General features: G+C 40.5%; 1 protein-coding gene across 1 annotated transcript in view; it reads right to left on the reverse strand.

The window, feature by feature from the left end:
• Positions 1 to 1615: 1615 nt before the first annotated feature.
• The window catches only part of LOC100544071 (hormonally up-regulated neu tumor-associated kinase-like), an 82909-nt gene continuing 59504 nt past the window's right edge, over positions 1616 to 25020 (reverse strand). The window contains exon 10 of the mRNA XM_019613570.2: positions 1616 to 1734. Within this exon, the coding sequence (XP_019469115.2) occupies positions 1616 to 1734 (119 nt within the window). The remainder of the gene's footprint in view (positions 1735 to 25020) is intronic.

Genomic DNA, 25020 nt, shown 5'->3' on the forward strand with positions numbered 1-25020 from the left:
GTCTCGAGCGGCTCCGCGTGGCTCCGCGGGGATGGACGCGCGGGTGGCCGGGGCTGAGAGCGGAGGGGAAATCAGGTGGCGGCGAGAGGACGAATTCTGGCGCTCCCAGGAAACCTTGGTGAGTGTTTAGTGCGCCGAAAGGAGTTTCTCCAGCTTAGATGAAAGTGTTTGTTTCCAGGGTTCCACCCAGCCTATCCCCTCCTCCTTTCCCCAACGATGCTTAAAATAAAGCGTGTTGTTTCAGCTTGAGAACGACTTTAAGAGTTGCCTTAATTACAGCTTTCGCGTTTTCAATGTAGGCTCACGAATTGCTTTTTGTGACTATTTCTGTGGTGAAACACTGAGCTTACGTTTGTGGCTTGGCATACGCTTGCTGACAGGAAAAATGACACGGATGCCTTAAATAAACAGCTTGTAGGGAGCTGTGTGGGGTAATCACCGTTTGGGTAAATCAGAGAGACTGGTGCCCCCCACCTGTCTCTTTAAGTTGTGTATCCACAACACAGTAGATGACGATCAAATCTACTGGAGAAAGATAACTTTCCCTTTGGTTCCCTGCATCCTTTGGACAATCACACACTGTAAGCAACGACTGACTGGTCGATTTCTCCCTTAAGAACAGAAGTGTCCCCACCACATGGAGAAGTGTCAGTTTCCACAGCACTGCAGCGGCTGTGTGAGGCACTGTCTCCTTGCTGCTGGCTGATGTCATGCTGAGGTTTCCTGGGTACCCAAAGTCTGTGGGATGGAATCTGGACTCTTTTGGTCTGTTTATTTCCTCAGATGGCTGGAAAGTAAATGAATCCGTGTTTTCTTCTACGGTGACTATATTCCACTGTGCCTGCACTCCCATACATGACTTGAATTAAAATAGCTGTGGTATCTTCTCATTTCCTTGGATGACTGTGCTGTGCGGTACCTAACCTGTCCCTGGAAAATCCCCAGTGGCAAAATCTTGGGTAGCACTTCCTCTTCTCCTTTCCATGTCCCCCTCCACTACCTCATGAAAACAGCCCGGCTGGGATCCAGCCAAGGCACATACATGTTGGTGTACACATCCAGATGCCTACACTGTGCTCTCATTTGGCTAAACTTTCATTGTGGCCAATGGAAATTTGGATGGGACAGTGAGTGGAACTTGGAGAATGACTCAGTCATCCCAGAGCAGACACACGAGCTGTATGTGATTCATTACTTAAACTAAGGTGCTGGCTGGTGTCTCCGGGTGTCCCCCTAGAAAAGATGATTTCCTGCAAGTCTTTTGTCCTACCTGCCAGCCTGCTTGGATGTCTCTGGGCAACTGAGTGCCCTCTGCCATAACTGCTCTGCTAGGTTGCTCCTTAGGGCACATTACTCCCTGTAGTGACTAGATTTCCACTGACTGTGAGAATTTAAACCACTCATTGCAGGTAGAAAACATCTGTTCAGGAGTCAGTCATGCCCCTTCATCCTGATCCAGAAGCCCTGCTCTGAAATTGCTGGCCCAAATAGCTACGCCAGCATTGTCAAATACCTACAAACTGCCAGGAAGTCAGCCATGTTGACAACAAAGACAGCCCTGACCAGTCTCTTTTTGAATGGCCAGGTTTGCATACATGTGTGCACCTACCAGCTTTTAGCTTGTTGACACCTCTCTGACCTTATCTTCTTCCTTGCCAATCATAGTTCGCAGCCGCACCGTTTCTAAACAAATCCTGTTCCTGCCCTCCACAGCTCTGTGCAAACATGAGGGCACTGCAAAAAGTTCAAAAGGAAGCAAAAAGTACTTGCACAATATTGTTTTTGACTTGTACAGCACAGGACAGCCTTAAATTCCATAGACCTGTTTCACTTCTGGAACAGGAATTCTTTAGTCTGGTCAGGGAGGGTGTGTTGAAAACAGCCTGGGATGTTTCAAGGCACTGCACCCTGTATATTGAGGTGAGGGGCCCACACTGCCTCTTGTGCCTGCTGGCCATGGCCATCCACAATGTGACCTTATCAGCTCTCCCACCCTGATTCTGCAAGGATCTCACCTCATATAACCTTCATTTACAAGGTGATGAGAAACATAAATAGGCAGCAGGAATAGGAAGCATAAATAGCCCTTACTCTGGGAGGGGCTCTTTGATAACAACGCTTTTACCTTGGAAAACACCTTGGGCATTAGCTAGGACAAGAAGGAACAGATGTGGGATCAACCTTGTGCTGAAAATGTCTACTCCAGAACCATATCTGGATGTTCAGAGCAGGAATATCCTGTTACTAAACAGGATGCCCCCTAGATACCATCTACTATTGCAGCCTCTTCAATCTACCACTGATTTAAGGAAAAGCACAACATTGTGAAACTACATAGAAGTGCACCTGAGACTGTTGGAACTGGAACTAGAGAAGACAGTGGAGACACTGGAAAGTGAGTGCAGAGAAAATTCTATGAGGGGGGGGGGAAACGTGCATGCAAAACTGTTAGTCGAACCCCCTCTTTCTGCGCTTCTGCTTCTCTGAAATGAGTAAGCCATACTTTGGTGTGAGTCAGTGGTGCACCCTGTGATACTGGAGTCTGATCTTCATATTCAGCACGCAAAATGTCTTAGGACAGCTATTCCACAGCTCCTTTAATCACTTCCAGAGCTCTCACACTGGGCTAGATCTGACATAGGTTATAGATATTGGTAATGAATGCTGCAAATCTTGGCCGGGCAGGGGTGAACTCCCAAGAAGCAGCTTGAGAGAGTGTGGATATACTCTTTCCACTGTGGCAGTTTCTCTCTAGAAAGTGGATTGTTCCGTGTTGTTCCTCAGGGTCACTCAATAGAATTGTATGGGCAATTCTTACTATGAAGCTAGCATGGAACAAAGTATGATGAATATGTAATGTTACCAGAAGTAATTGCTGGAACTTTTGCAGTAAAAAGCATATCTAGCCATGCTATTTCTTTCATGGCATCTCTGTCATGAAGCCTCATTAGCTCACACCAGACACCGCAACACATTTTGTTTCAGAATATCCAAAATAAGGATAAGGAGAGCCAAGGAGCCACTTGGCTGCACTGGCTTTAGAGGGACTCTGTGCACAGAGACCAATGAACCCTGAATTCAGGGACTGGCTTTGAGGCGACTAAGAGCCGTCAGAGACGCTGGCAGCCAGCTAGGTATGCACCCGTGCACCTTCTTGTGGCTTACAAGGCTGGCTTGGCTGAGCAATCAGCTGAGTGAGCTGCTCAGAACAGTGTTTCCTGGTATTCCCCCACTGAGACGTGTTAAGCAATAAGCAGACATCTCTTCTTGGCCATAATGTGGAACTGAGCTTTCATTCTTATCCTTCCAGCTGTATGTTTGTAGGACTCTAAATGAAAGTCAGCTACTTCTTATCCTAGAGGAAGACCCTGGAAACAATGAGCTGTCTTAGAAGGGTTCAGAAAACTGTCAGTGTCTTGAAAACTGTCATCCAAAACCCAGAAAGAGAACTTTCTGACTCCAATCTGGTGTTAGAAAGTGACATTCCTTTATTACTTACAATATATACTGGGCCATTTGACAGACCAAGTGCATGCTCTCAGAGTTCAAGTTCCACTTTTAAACAGTTATGATATACCTATGCAGTACATTGCCATACATATTCATTATTTCCCAAGAACTCATTAATATATGCTAATATCCCTCAGTGCATGTGCAGTTGCATCTGAGGTGGTCATACAACCACTTATTTTCTCCCCATTTTTCCATCATCATCTTCATCACAGAGACTTTTGGCTGATCTCTAGCTGCTTTTCCCAATTTGGCAAATATCCATTGCTTGTTAGACTATAATGAGCAACTTCCTACCTTCTACACTCCAATCCAACCAACGATCTCTATAAGATAAGATATAAATCTAAAACAAAACAGAAGTTTTGAGATCAAAGTTGGAGTTTACTTCTGCAATCATTATTTGGAGAGAAATTACAGTCTGGAAATTTAATCCACTGATTAGTTTGTTCTTCCTTTGCCTGACCTGTTAACCTAGGTAGCTGTGTATTTTGTACCTACCATTAATAAAGTAAGTTGGTTGTTAGTAGTAATGTGAAATATCATCATATTTTTTAAGCTATGATGCATAATCTCTAGTTCTTAAAAATATTCCCCATAATGAAACAGCTACCAAGATTGGGCCTCACAGTAGTCAGTGTGAAGAGAGAGGCCTCCTGACTCTCGCAGGCACCTTCTGTAGAATAAAATACAAAATGACTGGAGCAAGTCTAAATGACCAAATAAACCCCATTTGTACACAGGATATAAATATATAAACAATCTTATAAGCACGTAACACACAACATAGTGAAATATAAAAATAAGATGAAGAAGATAGACGTAAGGTATACCTAAAAGAAAGAATAACTCCAAGCCAACATTGGTCACGTAATGCTAATTTGTTTTCGTATGCTGATGTATTACAATAGACTTTTAATTATAAGATCATAAAATGCCCTTCTCTTTTGGACTTCTGATCCGTGTACAGTACATGATGGACTATGGTATTCTTCTCTACTGTACTTGAGTATTACCAAAATGTTATTTAATTCCTAGAACAACCCTTCAAGGAAAAGTAATGATCTGATCACTGTTTTATAAATCAGTGATTTACGACATATGGAAGTTAAGACCAGAAGTGTAACCTTCCCCATTCTCAGCATCCTGAGTGTTTGGGGGGTGTAGTTCTTTTCTCAAACACGGAATTTCAATTTCAGCCTTTGGTAGTCTTACACATTGCAGATCATAGTTCCTCAAGTCAAGTATGAAGACAATATGATCACTACTTAGAAAACAAAAGTGAGCAGTGACTAGCAAGGGTTTCAAAAGTAAATTTCCAAGCATCATAGTGAACCTACAGAGGTGCAAAGTGCTGAAGTAAAGTACTGTTCTTCAGAGTTTGACCTTTAGCTTTAACCATAATAAACCCATGCCCCATGCCTCTATATAATTTATACTTCTGCGTTAAAAGAGATCTAGGGGAGGAAACAAATGAGGCCCGGGGGAGAGAAAACACTTTCCATCTCTGTTTAAAGCTGATCACTCCTAAAACTTTTTTTTTTCCATAGAGATAATGAAACAATTCAAGTGGAGAAATAGTAGATGGCCATCATTAATATACAGGACTGGGTAAAAACAATCTTAAATCCTGCTGATTTACCTAAATTTGATTCAGAGACCTTAAAAAAATAATAATAATAAAACGAGAGACCTTAAAAAAAGAGACCTTAAAAAAAAAAAGTCTGTAATTTTGTAGGGCTTTTAAAAAACAATTTAAAACAAAACAAAGTCAGAAGTTCTATCTTGAGGTAACATACTATTATCTCCATGGCAGGAAAGTTGGTTTGGAACTGCTAAATCCATAGTGTAGACCTCTTCCTGTTGTTTTCTACTAAAATGACAGCAATGGCATGTTTTCTGCCTTTGTAGTGCAATATAGTACGAGGTCAGACATAGGGTTTCATAGAGACTTGCAGGAAGCAGCACAGTGTCACATACACATCCTAGTGCCTGTAGAGAGATGGTCTTAACTGGTTATCAGCACACTTTTTCCTTGATCCTTCCTTGTTAGATCCCTCCTGTATCATCTCTTCCAACATGTTTCTTTTTTTTTTTTTTATTTCCCCCATCTGGCTCCAGGTACTAATCCCATTCTTTTTGTTTGTACTACTGCTTATTTCATTTTCTGTCCTGTCAGTCCAGAGAGTTCATTTGATTTCAATATCAATAGTCCATTTGATTTCTTATCATCAGGCTACCAGTCAGCCTACTACATCTGGCTTGGATCTTCCAGTCTCCCACTTCCTTTTCCCTTGCTCAGTAAATCCCATATTCTTTCTCCTACTTTCTGTGCTCAAAACATTGATGTTGAAAAATAGTTTATCAATTAGGAGTATCTAAGTATAATTCAAAATGCATACATAGAAAAGTATTCTTTTCCTGGGAGTTTTGCATGTTTGCACCTGATACCTACTATTTAATCAGTGGGAATATAGTTCACCAGCGTTGCGTCCACACACCATCCATCTAGTGCGATGCTGCGCTCTGCTGGCTGTGGCTTTGTACTGTTACTTGCATTTTCCAGTCTCCCTCCCTGTATTTTCCTACCACTACTGTCTGTATTCAGTACTTTTTCCAGAGTAAATGCAGGCTTGGCACAAACTATTCCTACATAGCTGTACTGGTTTTCATGAAAGCTGATAGACATCCCTCTTTCTGATTTGGCTTCCATTATGCTCAAATCTTATAAAAAAATTAGAAGATGAAGAAGTGGAAAAACATCTGATCATCCAGGTGTTTCCTAAGTGTTTGCCAGACTTCAGTTCTGCAGGTGCCATCTCTTGTGAGAAAGGTCTCCATAGTCAGTGCCCCTTTGACCAAACATCCCAACTATGACAGGCTCCAGGCATCTTCCTGTAGCTCCTCTTTCTTAGAAGCGCCGCTAAGGAAAAGTCTGCATGAAATTTGCAAACAATCAAAGACTCAACTGGTCTAATTAAAACAGAATGTACTAAGAATGTATAGGAAATCTGGAGTGGACCAAAAGGACTTGTCTGAATAACTAACTCAGTTTACTCAGCAAATGTCAGGCCAGGGAGGTACATCTTGGATTCATTACAAAGGAAGCAATATCTTACTTGTCCTCTGCTCCTATCCTCGGGCAGCTGTCAGCAAGACAATCTCTTCCTTCCTCCCCTTTCTGATCCTCTTGACTACAGCATCTCAAAGACACAGCCTCGAGTGTCTGACAATTCTCGTCCCTACTGCTCTTGCAAACACCGTTCCTTTATAGCCTGTGACCACTTTTGATGTTCAAGTTGTGACACATTTCATTACCTTATAAGATAGGCTGGTCACAGTTATATTTCAACAGTGAAATGTCTGCACCATCTGGGATAAGAGTCTCTCTTTCTACAGTGGTTAACACCTTCTAACATGACCCTCATCCCTGCCCCCTCCCCAGCTAACTCTGGAGTTATATTTCCCAATTTCCTTTCTCAGAACTTGGCATTTCAAAAGCCTCTTTGATCTTGCCATCACCTCAGTATGCCTGAAGGGTAAAGATGTGTAGACCGTGGTTTGTATGTCAGTCTCCCCTCATTCAAGGTGTTGGATTGGCTAGGTTGATTTGTCCATAAAGCAGCAAGACTTTATTTTTGTACTCTTTTATTACTGACTGTCCTTCATAATACTGATGAACTATTGACAAATTAAAGCTTATTGAGCCTAGAGCCCCAGGCCAAGGACACAATGCACCTTTTGCTCCATGGCTGTTGGATGTTTAATTCAATATTTTTTATATCTTATGTGTTTGATTCCTGTTTGATCTGAGTTGTCAGCAAAGCCAAATATTCCACTGGTGAAATGAAAAGCAAAACAAAAGTAAAATACTGCACTTCTGACTTTATTTATGGCAAAGATGGGGACTGTGGGATCTGCATAGCCTCACCTATAAATAGTAAGTCCAGTCAAACTTTGGATTAAAAAAGTTAAACCATTTGTTCACACAGGAGTTGTTTCTCTTCACATAGTAATTACTGCCTGGCTGGTAATTCCCAGATATCTTGAAATGGTTAAGTGGCATAATTTTTGCACTTCCCATGCTATGTAGTTACAGGAGGAAGTATTTTCTTCTATAGAAATCCAGGACAATTTCAAAATATTAAGATTTTGCTGTAGTACAACTTGAAAAATCTGCAACTCTCTTCCCTGGGCTCTAGCTCTGATATTTTCTTTCTGATGTTGCCCGCACTACAAGCACTTACTGATTCCCAAAGGCTGCGCACACAAGAAGGACCCAGAAGACTTGTGTTCTTCTGCCATATTGCACACTCATAAACCAGCTGCTGCATCTGAACTACTCCCATACAACCTAGCATAATGGCCAGAAGGCTCCTCACAGAAAGTTAAAAATATTTCCCCTTAGCTCATTCATTTCCTATCTATCTCCTGTTTTGGAAACATTTTTTATTAAGCAGCTGTGTGCTTATTCTGCTTGTTACAGCCAGAACAGCATGTAATAATAGGTATTACCAACTGATAGCTGTAGATACTAGAGGTACTGGGACCTTGGAAGAGAGCTGGGACCTCCTGGTACTTATGAAGTCAAATAGTGTTAGTGACATATTATAATTATTCCACTAGATAATGCTATTTTTGGAACATAATGCCACCTTAAAGAGATCCATTCCCATTAATCTCCTGGCTGAAAAGCATCTTGAGAACGTGTTAACTTCCTGGAGTAGCTTGCTTCACGTTTTTATTATTAATTATTATTATTAAATTTGGAAATGCATGCTTATTTGGAATTTTGATTAATTTACATTGGAGTGGGTGGAAAAGTGTTAAGGTGAAAAAAAAAAAAAGAGCTTTTACATTTTTTCAGCTCGCCTAGCTTTCAGATCATTGGTTCACAAATATTTTTTACAGAGTTGGCTCTTTGACTCTCTCTCTAAACTCTTTGGTTTTAGAGTAAGACTTGTTTTGCATTAGAAACATTTCTTTGCACAGCTGCAAAGAAGTACCTCACAAGGGTATGATCAAGTGCCCAGACAACAGCAGGGACAAACACCTTGATTAGGACTGAGACGAGACAGGTTTTTGCAAAGAAAGTGGAGAAGTGTTTAGGTCATAAGGTAGGATGCAAACTCATATGGACTTAGGGCAAATCCTGGGAGCTGCCAGCCATAAAAGCCCCAACACAGCACAGCAATTCAGCATCTTCAAAATGGCGCTGGTGACAGCTCCCACGGAGGATGTTTTCCCGCCTTATCCTAACAGCTCCGTAGCACCGGGCAATAGCGGCCCCAGTTGTTCAGTGACCAACGCGCTGCCGGTGTACATCGGTCTGAGGTGCCTCAAGCACTGACAGTGCCCCACAGCCTCCGTGGAGCCTCCCGTCCTCCTCCACCGCTGTACACCAGATCCTGGACAAACGTCGCGCTAGGAGGCCGCTGTACCCGCCGGAGCGCCTTTCCCCTGATCTCCACCAGAGGGGGCTGCGGCTCTTCTCATGGCTCGGCCTTCCCGCCTGCAGCCCGGAGTGGCCGGGCAACGTCTGCCTCCTCCCACCCAGGCAGCTGGAGAGAGTCTTCGAGCTGCTTGAGTGCAGATTGTCTCTTTAATACCGTTGTAATATGCATAGGATTGTTAAATTATATCTTACCTTTCTAGAATTTGTTCTCACACTACGGCAATGGGCAAATAAGACAGTAATTGAAGTCTCACCCCCAGCTGAGCCTCAGCTGATGGCAATTTCAGGTGGAAGAAGGGACACATAAATAGCAACTCCCAAGCACTGTCCTGTTTCTAAATGCCTGGGGTTCTGCAGTAGGTCTGAAACCAGAGTAAAACCTGGCATGGAGAAGACTTGCTGCTGGTGTCTTTCATCCAAAGCTGTTATTTTCAGCTTTAATTGTCAGAGGGAAAATCTAAAAATGATATTTGGTTTAAATTAAAAAAGATAAAGTAGCCCTGAGAGAGCAGAGCTTTGCTAACAGCTTAGCAGGTCTATGAGCACAATGGCTGCTGCCTGTCTGCATCAGCAGAGGTAATAGGAAGCAGGGAAGATGCACCCGACTGCCTGCTCCCTTGATGCCATCCTTCTTTGCAAGATTTAGGAATTGATTTTTCTTTAAAATCTGTGAGTGTTTGCAGTTACAACTTATTATGCACGTTTCTCTCTATAACACCTGGCTATTTTTAGGAGTCTTCAGGTAGTCAGACTAAAATTAAACTCTAATATGCGATTTATAAGTCTTGCAAGGGTTTCGATACTGTATATTCACATTTCTTTTTCCATTGTATAGTAGGGAAGGTGTGTGGTTTATGAAGATTTGGGGAGGTTTTGTCACACTAGAGGTATCAGTTCCAGTCCTGCTACTTGTTCAGTTGAAGGGAGAGACTTGTGTATGGTTACACAGTGGTTGTCATCACAGTAAGTTCCAAGTATGTGCTGTCTTCTAGCTACCACCTCTGTTTTGAAAGACCAGTTAATATCAGAATTGGTAAAATGGTAAGTGACGGGGATGCTGACTACTTTAAGGACATGTAAAGTCGAAGATGAAAAGGGAAAATACGTCATTGGTTACTTGTTGTCCTACAGTTCTGTACTGCATGTAATGTTCTAAGTACATGTGAAGCAGGGTTTGTTGAGAGAGTTAAGTTTTATTAGGCTAGTTTATATAGCTTGAAAAATACAGACAAACAGTTGGCCACATGTGCTTCTTCAGAGAGCTTTTTTTTTTTCAGAGAGTCTGTTTTTTTCTTTTCTTCTCTTTTTTTTTCCCAGTTGTGTCCTGTTTTCTGACATTTAGTTGAAAATCTGAATTTCCGGGTGTCTGAGTTTGTCAGAGCCTTTCTCAATGTCTAGTAGAGAAATCCTGTGATTTGTGTCTGAAACATTTTGCAACTCATTTCCTTTGAAACTGTGTGTATACAAACAGTTCTCTAATGCATCCTTAGTATGTATGTGTGTATCCTTTAGCATCAATGTAAATAAACTGCAATGGAAAGAGAAATCTACAAAAAATATTTCCAATAAATCAGGAATAGCTATTTTTAAATTTTTAAGTATACAGGAGACTGAAAATGTCTAGTGCAGGAACTGAAAATATTTTGTATTGAATGCACAACTTAAGATGGGCTATTTTCCATATTCAGCTCTTCTATCTCAATAATAGTTATTAACCATCAGAGGGCACTCCTGATCCTATGAAGAAATAACGTAGTTTGCTAGAACAATAGTGAGCAGTCAAACTTTCCTAATCTGGAAACATGCTTTACATGATTTATATTCCATTGGCATCTGGATTATGAGTCAACAGATGATAAAGTCAGATATTTATGACACCTCCGTTTACCACCCTTTACAGCACAGTGCTAAATACTGTATAACTGATGCACTTGATTTAAAAGTCACTTGCAGCATAGTAGTTCTAGTTATTTCTTCACAATTTAATGTAGCGCTTAGCTCAGGCTGTGAAGGAAGTTTGCTAAAAGAAATGATTAACAATAGAGTCTGTGTTTCTTTAGCAATGTCCTTAACATCCATATAAGAGTGTTAGGCTGGGTCAAGATGCTGAGTCTGGACTAGTGCAAGTATGCTCTTACTAACGTTAATGTAAGAATAGCTTATTTGGCTGTGGGTGAAAGGAGAAACAGTCAGATGGGTTAGAGCTTAGCAAAAAAAAGTGTATAAAGCTTTGATGTTTCCTCTCAGATGGTCTTGCACTCTGAAAATTGTGCCGCATGTATCTTTTTTTGTTTTCAGTGCACTTATATCCTCTGAAATGGAGCACTTTTTTTTCCCTATTGCAAAAATCAAAACTTGAAAACAGTGCAACTTCTGAGTTTGTAATAGAATGCTCACAAATCCAGCAATTCAACTTCCAAGACTTTTTTTTTCCTGTAAGGATTTTAATGTGTTGTTTAAAAATGTTTTACAAGCTGTGATGGCAATCCCTGACTCTAAGAGGCACGGAAAGTGGGAGTAACCTTGTCATATATATAATTTTTTCCCCTGCAAGCTCAGTCCCACACACATATTAGGATGTCTATTCCTTGAGAAGAGATCCTCACACAACTGATTATAGAACTTTCCTTGTAACACTGTCAAGGCTACATGAAAGGGTATGTGGGGAAACAGGAACATATCCAAGCCAAGGGAACTGCAGGCACTGCTACATAGATGTTCCAAGATCTCTTTTCTAGGGGAGACCAATTTGGACTGTGTGTGAAGAGATGTTTTGTGCAATTCACCTTAGCTCCAGCACTCTACTGTTTGAATGAGCTTCCGTGTCCGTGTGAAATGGTTTGTGTTGTCTTGAAATTGCTCCATGCTGCTGTGATGGTACAAACTGGGTTAACATCTAACTTGACCAAAATCCCCGAACGTAATCAGAAGAGTTCTTCAGGAGAGTTGTGGAGAGAATTTGCTATCCTGTGTTAGATGATGAGTGGAAAGCTAACACATGTAGGCAGTTTCAGAGAGTCTTAGAGTTGTCTGGAGTGCTAGAGGGAAAGTTGTCTCCTTAATATTGTTGTAGTATGCGTAGGCTGGTTAAACTATATTTTACCTTTCTAGATTTTGTTTGTGTGCTAAGGCAATGGGCAAATAAGACAAAAGACATCTGATTACTCATTACCATATCTCATATAGGTGACAGAAATATGCAATGTGACTAAAACCATCTTGCTTCTTGGGTGCAGCGTGATGTGTAGTTGGGTTTTAGGAGGTAATGCTGAGCACAGAGTCATTTTTCTGTTTGCACTGTAGATTCAGAAATGCTTTTATCTAACGAAATGCATCCAGTCCTTTTCTGTGGATTGTTAAAATGTCTCCACCAATAGTAAAGAATAAGAAAACAAAGTGTGGCTTGGGAGGATTGAAGTGAGGACATGCCAAAAGTTCATTTGTCTTCATCAGGTCAAATGTTTCTGTTCTGGGAACAAGAAACATTTTGAATGGCCTGGCATATTCAATGGGAACTGCCTAGGGAGAGGGTGTATGGTGTATACACTGTACTCCCAAGGGTTTGCCAGAAGCCTGTAGGCACAGACACAGCTCCTTGGCTGCATCAAGGATGCATGGTGGCTACGCTGAGCATAGCTGAGACAACTTGTCCCATGTTGGCAGGATACTTGGACAGTCAGATAGTTATTCCCATCCCCTCTGCCTAGTCTGGGGGGAGAACCGAGCAGCTCTGGTTGCTTCTGGAGAGCAAGAATATAAACAAGATGCTGAGCAGGGAACTACCTAAAGGAATAGGAAGGACAAGTTGTTTCCAGTCAATAAGAAACATTTACTGAATGTTCCTATGCTCATAGAACTGAGATTTGGGTGAAATTGAAACCATTAGGGCAAGCTTATTCTATTCTGTAATTCTCTCTCTCACCTTAAGATGGGAAGTACATGCAGCAACTGAAAGAATCGAGGCTGTTCAGTCTGGGGAAAAGAAGGCCGAGGGGAGACCTTATTGCTCTCTTCCAATATCTGAAAGGTGCTTACAGCAAGAGTGGGGTTGGTCTCTTCTCAGTTGTGACAGGTGACAGGATGAGGAAAATGGCCTTAAGATGTGCTAGGGTAAGTTCAGGTTGGATATCAGGAAACACTTCTTTACAGAAAGGGTTGTTAAGCACTGGAATATGCTTCCCAGGATGGTGGTTGAGTCACCATCCCTGGATGTGTTTAAAAACTGTTTGGATGTGGTGCTCAGGGACATGATTTAGCGGGGAGTTGTTAGTTAGGGTATTATGGTTAGATTGTGGTTGGACTTGATGATCTTTAAGGTCTTTTCCAACCTGAGCAATTCTATGATTTTATGCTGAATTGATGCGGAAAAGGCCAAAGCTTTTTCATGCTACTTTCAGGGTTAATACCCACTACTTAAGATCTTTGTAGTTGGGGTCAAGAACTGATGTGACTCGTTAAGATTTTTGTGCTTAGGAAAGCACAGCCATCTTGTTCTAACATCACTTTTTACCCTCTTCGAGATGGATGGTACAGTTTTTCTATGCTTCAGACTAGCTGATTACTAGATATTTGATTTTTGCCTTTTTTTTTTTTTTCCACATGTGGGAAATTATGCTGGAGAGAAATTGTAATTATTTGGCTAAAAAATTACTTTAAACTTTCTAGTGTTGACTGTCTGTTTCAAAAGTACTTATCAGCATCGTTTTTTTTTTCTCATATGCTCACACTTTCACAAGATCCATTAAATGCCCGCCTGCTGGAAAGAATTCCGCTGGGATTTCTGCTCCTCTTAAATCAAGGGCAGCAGTCATAAGGCTTATACTGCATCTGCTCTTACGTCTGTTTTTATATTTTCTTGAAATGATTTATTCTTGGGGGAAAATGATGGGATAATGAGATTCTTTGAAATTTGGAGAGTCCATCTGAAAATGTGCTTCAAGGGGCTTAGTTAGGTGTGGTGTTGGCTAACATTATAGCTCTAGCTTTTTGTTAATTCTTGCTGCTGGAAGTTTCTGCCCCTGGAGCAGTGATAAGGGAGGTGTTGAGGCATGCCAGTTTCTGCCATGTCTGGAACGGAGTGACAGGAGCTGCACTTGTAGCACCCAGTGAGGAAGGTGGCTATGGGGCAGCCTGGTAGCCTGCAACTGCTTGAGGTCAAGTGACTGAAACGGTGAAGCCAAACCCTTCTCAGCAGTTTGAAGTGTCAAAACAGGGGGCTGCAAAAACACAAGGCTGGCTTAAGATGTTACAAAGGAAGTTGGAAAGAGCTTTTCTCTTCAAAGGGCAGTGCAGCACTGGAGCAGGCTACCCAGAGAGTACATGAAGTATCTGGCCTAGGAGGGTTTTAGTGCTTGAATAAACAAAATCACAGCAGGCTTGAGCTGGTGCTGGTCCTGCTTTGGGCAGGCGTGGATTAGATGACCTCCGGAAGCTCACCCAACAACAACATATCTGTAATTATGTGAAAAATATAAAGATTTTGATTATAAAATAACACAGGGCTTTCAAGTGGCTTAGAAGAAGTGATTCCTTTATTAAAAATGATAGGCAAAAATGTTCACAGAAGACATTCACACCACTTCTCATTGTTTTAAGCGCAGCTGTAGGCTTAGCTTAAAATTTTTCATTTTGAACACTCTTAAAAATTGAAGCTTATGTCACTTAATTTGCACTAAATAAAAAACTCCTTCTCTTGCCACTGAGCAAGCACTGTAGTTGATTAGGTACATCTCCTTATCCAGTATGAATAGCTGTTGTGCGTGGATATGTGTATATGTGTATAGGATATCTCTAAAAGGGATAAATGCAAGCATTTTTTCACTCAGCAGACTGCTAGCTCTCAGCTGTCACCTCATAACTATAAGTAATAGTTTTGGAGCTAGATGTAGTTCAGAGAGTCAGAAAGAGCAAGCAAGTAGAGTTGTTTTTTTTCTATATCATTGGCACACCATTGTTCCACTGTGGTCAGTGGTAGGATGTACAAACAGTACTTCAGATTCCATAGGAACCTGTTTTGTATTTGTGCTAGGTCAGCATCATATGGAGGGATGAGAGTGATAACCTGCAGCTTGCTTGAGGAAGGCAGGAGAGATGCTCTTCCATGTTTAATGAAGAAACAGAAATTTGGAATGAAGTTGCACTAAGATGCATGATTTTAGCACACAGATCTGCCTGCCTCGACTAAGTTCTGTCATGGCAAAAATGCAAAGAGGAATGTGGAAATGCTTTCACCAGGTTGTTCATCTAAAAAAAAAACAAAGCAAAAAAGTGAGCAAATTTTAACCAGAAATTGTACGTTAGCCATTTCTGTGAGTCTTTTAACATCCATGCAAGAAATACTATCTTGCTGTGGCTTTTCCTCAGTGCATTTGCAGGAAATGCCAAACAGTAATATCCTCCAGTTTAAAACATGACAAAAGGGAGACACACGTGTAAAGCTGATTTCTGGGTTCTTACAATAATTTTTCTGCCTCCTTTAATAAAGTTTAATGAGGAAATGAACCTTTTTGGTTTGTTGAAGTCAGCTTTTTGTTACAATCCTGTGGGGAGGTAACTGCTACTGCGGCATCACTTTGGTTGTGCTCAGCAGTACTCTGACAAAGTCCCGCTGCTCAGATGCACCCCAATTTGCTTCTGTCACATTAAGGGTGTTTTAAAAATGGCTGTCACTTACAGATTCCACCTAAAGGAGATTTCAGCTGGCTCTGCAGCATGTCTTTATGGCCATTTCCTCCACTGCTTATTTATCCTCAGAGAATTATGCAATGTAAAGACCAAGTGATTGTTCGGGTTCATTGAAATGTACAGGAAGGATTTTTACTGATAATTTCAAGTCCCGTGTTTAGCTGCATGGAAAAAATACTTAACATCGTTAGTAATCTAGCCATGTAATTCCCCTTGCCACTTTATCATGTTTTCATGAACTTTTAAAGAAGGAGAAACCATACTGGAATCTAACACTTTATCTAAATTTTTCAGATATTTCTTCTTTAATATTATCCTGCTATCTTGGGTTCAGAGAATAGTTGTTCTACATTTCCGAAGTTGTATCAGTGCAGATTAATTTTGCAATTTGTGTCAATAAAGCTGAATTGTCAAAGGAGTGGTGTGGCTGTTCAGTTGTACAGTGATACCCAGCTAGCTCTGCAGGTGGGAAGTGGGCTCTTCAGGCATAAGGAAATTGCCAATATAGGTTGGCAAAAAAAATATATTAAAAGTAAATCTGAATCTCTTGATTCAATTTTATCTTTAAATTCATTCTTTTTTGCCACCAGGAATGGAAATACTAAATGACTTTCCCCAAAGTAGTGTTTCTGCTTGTTTTATGCTTTCATTTCTATCGCAAAGGGGATTATTTGGGCAAATTGCAATAAAAATTACTGGTGTTTTATAAGTTTATCTGCACTTTACTATTTATTTCAGTACCAAAGGGCCAATGGCCGTTATGTACAGTAATGCAAGTTCTTACACGCTTAAGTCTGGTCCTGTGAGTATAATAAATGAGATCTACTCCGAAGAATTTGGAAAGCCAGGAGGTTGCAGGGTTAGCCTGCTATGAAATATCAGGGGACTGAGGCCCTGATCCCCAGTCCATTCTTATTTGTAAAAGCACTTCAGCACACATGTATCTCTAGGCATGTGTTTAAGACCCATTGACATCAATGAGACTTTAGCTGATGCTTAACCTCTGAGCATATGCTTAAGTTTCCTGCTGAATAAGGAGGACCTTGAGCATATGCTTAAAAATACCCTGCTGAATTGCTGATCTCTCTCAGGCCTCTAGCCTGCCCCAAATACAAACCCTTACTTGCTTCTCTAGGTCACTTGTTTTGGCTTGGACTTCAGATTTTTTTCTTCTCCAGCATTTCCTTTTCACTCAGCTGGCCAGATCTATTTTCTACAGCCTCCATTATCACACACACATGGTGTTCATTATCACTCCACATTGCTCCACATTACAAAGCAGAGTACCCTGTTGGCTAATTCAGTGCTTTCAGTGAAAATGCTATCCATTTATAGTCTTCTGCAAATTTAAAATCATGTATGGATAAGCTGTTGTCAGCTAAACAAACGTTGTTTATATTCAGGTGCTGTTGGGATACAACCCTTTCAGCGTAATCCTTTCACACTTTTTCAGTATGCTATATTATTACTGTGAGTGGTGGGATAAAGGTTCCAAAAATCCATTGTAGATCTCATAGGCTTTTGGAAAAGTTGTAATTGCTGTTGGCCATAGAATTTAGTGCAGAAAAATTTCTTACAAAAAATGATATTTTAGGCTGAAATTTTATAGTGTTATATCCTCTGGAAAATTTCAATTTCCCTACAGCAAATACATTAAATAGTGTTTTTCATACTGAATCGATGTTTCAGAACTATTTCAGTTTAGCATATTGATTTTTTTTTTTAAGGGAAATATAATTCAAACATTCTAAAATTGTAAAAGAAACCCCACATTGAAAATCAATTTCAAAGGAAAAAATCAAATAAAGATTTTTTCCATGGAACATTCCCCTTATGAAAAAGACATTTTCCATTTAGTTCTAGTAAATAATATGTAATTTACCTGGCATCTTTTATTAGTGCCATAAGAGGCATGTGAAAGGACTGCCTCAGTATGGGTTTGCTATGCTCAGTCTTCCGTGCAGTATTTGTTGTGCTAGAATGCTGACTGTGCTGATCCAAGCATGGATGTAGAAAACCCCCCAGATTCAAAGGGTGTTTGGATAAGTTTTTCTCTGTCTTAGTAATGCAAATGATAATTCTTGAACATGCCTTCAACTGTTGGATTTCTGTTAGAACATAGAGTGATTTTTAGTAGGTACCTGGCCACATGGAAAAGGATAAGCATCTCCTAATTCCAATGACCATCTCTTTGGTCATTTTAAGTTGCTAATTTTATTATCCAGTGTCCACTTTTCAGATATTTGTCATTGAATGCTCATGACTTAAGGGAGTCTTTGCTGCACATACTATTTAAATGCGTTTGTTGGGCTAATAAAATAAACCCACCCAAGTGAAACTCCAGCTCATGCTCTACTAGTCAAGAGATTCAAGATCCTCATGTTACACTGAAACATAACAGACTGTTAAGACCATTTCATAGTTAGCTGGTTTCAAATAAGCCAGAAATACTAAGGAAAGGGTTTCCTCCAATTTTCGTTTGTATGAATTTGCCAAAATTCAGATCTTCTGCAGACTTTGCTCTTTGTTTCAGTCACTGCATCCTTGTGCTGGTGTGGTAGATTTGGTTTGCTTTGCAGTTAAGGAACAGAATAAACTTTTTTCACCAGAGCATTATGATTCAGGCGTAAAGGGGGGATTTCTGTTTTGCTGCTAACACGAGAAAGGTATGAGTGTGGATGATGTATCCCTGTGCCTCCTTGCAGCATTGCTGTGGGTATATGGATCTCATGTGAGTATCAATAACTGGCATAGCCAGCATGATGATCCCTCAGGACTAATGGAATCCTACACATAGTTTCAGATTTGAGGACAGACTAGATTCTTAATTCAATGAGAAATTCCTTCAGCTCCTTTCTTTTTTCGCTGACTCAGCATATTGTTTGCAGCTGGACCAGAATGTGAATGTGCACAGAAGAGTTATATGACTTTCTGGCAAAACTAGCTAGTATGGAACTAATTGCAGCCCACCCAAACCTAGCAGGAGGCAGGGTTTTCCTTTCAATTAAAAGCATTCTGTTAAAAGGCAGCACACAATATCTGATGTGTGCTTTCAGATGAACATTTAATAATAGCTTTCATGAGTTTAAAATAAAATAAAATAAAAAGCGGAGACAGGCCATGGAACTTAAAGAAAAATATTAGCTAAGTGTCCAACATGAATCCAAAAATTGGGAATGTCTTTTCTGACAAGTATTTATCTTTTACTAAAGGGATAGATCTGAAAGCAAAATTACAAAGACCAATATTAACTGGACTGACCTTATTTGTTCAAAAGCCTGTGACAGGCTGGTATCATTCTTCTTCACAACCTCTCTCATCAGCAGATTTTGAACTCTCTGGTTCTTAAAATGTCCTGCCTATTTTTCAGGCTTAAAATGCTGACCCCATTCTGGTTGTAAGGAGGGGAGAAATTAGCTCCTAAAACAAAGGGAGCTGTGATTTAGGACAGCAGTATTTACTGAGGAAATCTTAGAGCAGCTTGACTCAGATGACATTTATGTTTGTGCTCCTGCTGCGCAGATTATCCACAAAACCAACTTGTCCCCAGAAGGCTAAAGGGTTTGGTTTCAATATGGTGGAGGAACACTCTTCAAAGCAAGCTGGCTTGTTTGCCACAGAGTAAAAATGAGGTTGCCCAAGGAGGTTGTGGATGCTCTGTCCCTGGGGGCATTCAAGACCAGGCTGGATGTGGCTCTGGGCAGCCTGGTCTGGTGGTTGACGACTCTGCATATAGCAAGGGGATTGAAGTTGGATGATCCTTGAGGTCCTTTTCAACCTAGACCGTTCTATGATTCTCTGGTGAGGTTTCAAGCTGCCTCCTCTGCAAAAGGAATTGTGAGTAGGGAAGTGAATGCGAATGACGCTGTGAAAGAGTAAAGGGAGATGACTTGATCTCAAATGGAAGATTGGCTAAAAATGGTGCTGACTGAATTATTTACTGCCATTGTGTCATACAGGGGTCTTGCACAAAGGGGAATAAGGTAAGTGAAGAAGCCTGTGTGGAGCTGACCTCTGATGGGAGGAGGCTGAGGAAGGCCCACAGCGCTATGAGGTGCTTCTGGGGAAGAGCCTGGGGAGTGCATGAACGATGCAGACCAGACAAATGGGTGAGAGGCAATGAGGTGTTCCCCACTTCCACTTTTCTCTTCTGTTCTGTGGTGAGATGCTTCACAAAAGCCAGGAGGAGACAATTGGGTAACAGGAGATGAAAGGGGCCTGTATTTAGGGAACAGACAGCAGGAACCTGCTGATGGCTTAAAGGGAAGCCTGCAGCACTGCTACTGCTCAGACTTTGGATCCTGCTGTGTTTTTTATGATCTCACTGAAAGTAGCTGGGCTATTCTGCCATCATATAAAGTCACTCTTCCGCTCCTATGCCACTCATTGTCTAGGACCTTTTGTGGATAATCTTTCCCCCTCTTTTAGAAATGTACCTAGTAATTTTTTTTTTTTTTTCCCCCATGTTTTTGGGTGCTCAGTGGGATCACCCTGTTATATGCTCAAGATCTCTGCCTGCCTGCCTGCCTTTGAAGATTAGTATTTGGTTAAGGATTATTTTCCATCCGGGAATAATGGAGAAAGATGTGGACTTGATATTGTGGTGCAAGTTGCAAAAATAATTTCTGCTTGCTTGGTAACTTCATCCTTTGAAGTATCCAGATGCTCTCAAGGGTGTATGTGACCTCACCTTCTAGTTACCAAACTTTTCCAAATGTCGGATTACACTCAACACCAGATTAGGAATGTGCTTGACATTACTTTATAAGGTGCAGGAAAATATCTGGGTAGAGATGAAAGCAGATACAAGGGTAACTGGGATACTGGAATATTGCTACTATTACACTTCTCTTCCTCTGTTTCAGCCTACCTTTGTGCTGGAGCTTTGGCTAACATTCAATTGTCTACATACTTTCTGAGAACTCATGAAGAATCGGTTCGTTTTAAGTCCAAATAACCTCAGAAAAGAAACTGCAACAGTTTGCGGTGTACTATTTACATTTGGAAACTAACTGGCCATCTACTTTGACACCCTTTGCTATTTACATCCCCATCTTAAATTGTAGGACACAACCTGGCACTGCTGGTCCAGTATAGTTGGCAGTTACATTGGACTATTTGAAATGCCAGTACAATTTGATAATGTTGCTATTTGTCTCCAAAATTCATGTGCAGCACACTGTAGACCAGCATCTGAAAGTGTTCCAAAATAATTTTGCTATAACAACAAAAATATGATGAATGTTTTACAGATGAGTGAAAGACTGATCATATGCCTCAGGAAGATGCATCATCTGTCTTTCGTGGATAAACATTTTTAAAATGCTGAGACAAAGCTTCATAATTTGGAATAGGAAAGAAACAAATTTGCTGGGAGATATGCAGGGCTATTCTATAGAGATGTTCAGCTGTGGTCATGACATGAATAATAGAGGCATCATCAAGATAATAATCTCTGAGCATTCAGTATTTCTTATTCATTCTTATTCAATAGCATTCCTATGGTGTATTCAGTATTCTTCTGGCATGGTTTATGCTAATACATTGTTGGTTTTCTTAGGGAGAATGAGTCTTAGTATTTATCATCATTTTAACTTGTGTTAATGATTCAGTGAGCAGAAAAATAAACTAGGTGTTTTTGCTGAATGACATATGCTGATCTGTTTACTTTTCTCAGTGTGCTTTGTACCTACTTACTGCTTTTACTTTTTCCCTGAACAGTCTTCCTCCAGCTGACTTTCCTCTGAGATAAAATGACCCATTCATTCACCTCTTGCTTTTTGGCTTGGTCTTGATTAGTGTCTTTCAAGGAAGATTTCTTGACCTAAGGAGCCCTTTGACTGTTCTAAACTTTTTTTTTTCCTTCCCTTCCTTCTAAATAATTCAGAGCTCTTCTTACCCTCTAGCAGACTAGGAATGATGGTAGGACAGATCAGCTGTGTCCAGAACTGGGGCTGTCCTGTCTGTGCTGATATGAGTCTGCGGCCTCATCTTACTTCATTGGCTGCTGCTCATCCAGGGGCTCCCAGTATAGTGGTTTATGAGGCAGAAGCATGTGATGGCAAGAACCTTAAGCTGAATAACATTGAGGTTAGCAGACTGTGATAGAAAGAACCGAGAAGTACTCTTGATTTAAATGATAACTCTTCTAACTATTTTGAAACCTTCTTGTTTCTTTGAATCACCTTGTACTGTACTGTATATATCACGAGGCTTTGAATAAAATCATAATTTCTGAATTGAGGGTTGTTTGAGGAAGAGGTTCCCTAGAGCTTTTTAGCAAGTGAAAGCATTTTATGAAACAAGCAGGTGACAATGCTTTTTTTCTTTTGATTTTTGGGAAGAAGATGGAGTTTGCCTGTGTTCATTTGAGTTTCAGGAAGTGCCTGTGATCTCTCCCCAGATCATCTGTCACATGTCAGTCCTGCACATGCCATGGGTACTGTAGTAGGTGCACAGGGCAGGACTAGAAGAAACATTTTGCAGCCAAGCCTGTAGCTACAGAAAGTGGTTGGCTCAGGAGCATGCTCTGTCATCACTGAACCTGCAAGCAACCCACACAGTGCAAGCTGAACCCTATCCCTGCCAGAAACCTGAGAGTGTCTGTGGGCCTGTTGTTATTGTTGACCTCTGTCTGTCAGGGATTATGTTTTGTTTTGTTTTTACTATTGGGTGATGTGCTTTACCTAATCTATACCTAATTTAGAAGAGACTCTGAGGATTTTCTGGAAGGCAAAGAAACCACATGTTTTCTGCACAAGTATTGAAGAATGACTGCTGACTTGTGACTGCTTTTCAAACCTGAGGGAATGCTACAGAGAGCACCAGCATCTGCCAATCAGTTAGTGTTGATTAAAAAAATTGGAGCTGAAGGATGCTTATGATACTATAATTGCTCTTTCTGAATAGCAGAGCTGGTTGTAATTAAGACCATGGCATTCCTCATACACAGCGCTGCCAGTCTGTGATGTTTTGTAAAATTCCTGATAAATTGCTCTAGTTCAGAACTGGGAAACACCAGGCAAGGATAACAGCGAGGAGAACTATGAATTTGTACAGCATTCACAAGCTGAGGTCTGGCATTTGAAGAGATCAGGAAGGGGAGCGTATGACTGGGTTGGAAGGAGTGTGAAGCTATTTGTGGCAGTAGTGCAGGAAAGGGATCAAGATGGATGTTCTCAGCTTTGGGGAACTGCTAGGGCTATTCACATTTGTTAAGCCAGTCAGGCTAGTCCTGTTCTTAATCTGCCTCTGAAGGACCAACAATGGAGAGTCAAGAGGAATTAACATCTTTAGGCAAAAAGCCTTGAGTTTTGGAGATATAATCTATTACAGGAAATAACTGAGAAATCATCCAAAGCAATTATATATAGAATTCATTATGGACATTGATGAAGCCTGTTCTTAAAACTTTCTGTTAATACACTGGAACTGTTAAGTTTCCATTGCACTGCCTCACTAGCCTTGTGAGATAAAGAAATCTATAACAACTGAATCTCTACAGCAATCCTCCTTTGCTGTAAGATCAGAGCATGAGAGCATTCTTTGCCAATTCAAAATGAGCCATGTTCATGCTAACTGGTTAATCCATTTCACTTTGCACTATCTTATCTTTAAAGAGCTATTATAATTTTGCAAAATCAGCCTGCTCTTTTGTAGACTTGAATACTCTCAGGTCCTTCAGTATTTCCTCATTTTCCTCATATTTCTAGACATCTTTTTCAGACTTTTGCTGCAGAAGATTCACATCTTCACTAGAGGCCTATGCCACCACCTGACAAGGACATATGGAATGGAAAAATTACTGCAAGTTTGGGGATGGCTTTTGGCAATGCCATCATTGTTGTTTCTTTGAAGATCTGCCAGTTCTTCTGGACTCTTTCTTTTTTCTTCTTATCTGTTAAAGTGGCATTTCTTCTTGGCTATTTTCCTAAAGCTTACAGTCTTATTTTTTTTGTTATTCTTTGTCTCCTCTTCCAAAGAATCCACAGAATTTCACTCCCATTTTCCTTATCCTGCCTCTCCCTACTCCTTCCAGTGGAGTCCAGACAAGTCTTCTCCTTTTCACCCCATTCCAACAACTTCCTGGGGAGAAGTTTGCTCATGTATGGTAAACATCTAGACATTGAGTACCAAGGCCAGGTGTCCAGGCTCTCTTTCTCATCAATCAGAGTATAGGGAGGTACAACCAGGATAATTTACTCCAGTCTGTGATACCAGTTTGTTACTTTGTTGATTTTAGAAATATTTGAATATTTGAATAACTTAGATAAGACTTTTTCAACAGAAGGTTGGGAAATTAAATTCTCATCAGCTGTATACCTCAGTTAAGGTAGCTTTAGTTATAAACACCTCAAGACTTACCATGTGGATTTCCACATGTAAAATTATGCTGTGCTCTAATCCAGGACAGTCGCAATAGTCTTTCCTGTTTAACATTATCCAAAGACCTTAAAGCAGCAAATTTCCCTCTGGATATTCGAGGAAGTGTGTATGTGCTTGCTATGTGTTTCCTTGGCCATGCTGCTTGAACAAACTGCAACCTTCTATAAACAGGTCTCTTCTGTTATGTCAACGAAGTTGTTTATCTGATCTTATATGGCTTATAGATTAGCATTCTTTTTCCTATTATTTCCTTTCTGGAAAATATATTGTTCATTGATGGCCATCCTAATTTAGTCTTCTAAAACTTTATGGTAATTTTATCTTTGATATTTTAAGCCTCTTCTGTAGATTGCTCTTCCTTAATGCTTCCTTGAGGACTTCAGTGTCTAGCCTTCACCATTCTGATTTAAAACTCTCATCACATTAGCAAGCCAATAAGCAAAGATCTTCCTTGTTAACAGACAATACTAGGAGGTAGACCAGTGGTGACAAAGCATGTAGAAAAGGTCAAAGCACAAACCTATGCCTGTTCAACTTTGGAAGTATTTATCACCAAAAATTTGAAGTAAATAATTAAAAGACCTGTTTTGCAGTTTTGCAGTTCTGGAAAACCTCCTCGCAAAAGTAAAATATTTTTTACTTTTTAGTATGTTAGTCAGGTCACAAGAATTAACAAAAAAGAACAATCACCTTTATTTTAGCAAAGCTTTTTTTTTTTTTTTTTTTGTGGCTTCTTCCTATTCTCTTTCACAGAGCACTGATGCTTTGAGAACTTGACTTAGTGTTGCAGTGAGGAACTTGAAAGAGTACATAAAGTATGAAAGAAGTTTTTCACTGGAAATTCAGTACTGCAGGGTAGTTTGAAGCAGGCTTTGCCTTCATTCTGAAGTTAGTGTGAGTATGAGAGATCTTTAAAGAACAAACCCACATGCTTGGCAGTGATCTACATGATTTCCATCCTGCTCCAGAGTGAAATGTCGCATTCT

This window comes from Meleagris gallopavo, chromosome 2 (genome assembly GCF_000146605.3).
Source record: "Meleagris gallopavo isolate NT-WF06-2002-E0010 breed Aviagen turkey brand Nicholas breeding stock chromosome 2, Turkey_5.1, whole genome shotgun sequence".
Classification (NCBI taxonomy): Eukaryota; Metazoa; Chordata; class Aves; order Galliformes; family Phasianidae; genus Meleagris; species Meleagris gallopavo.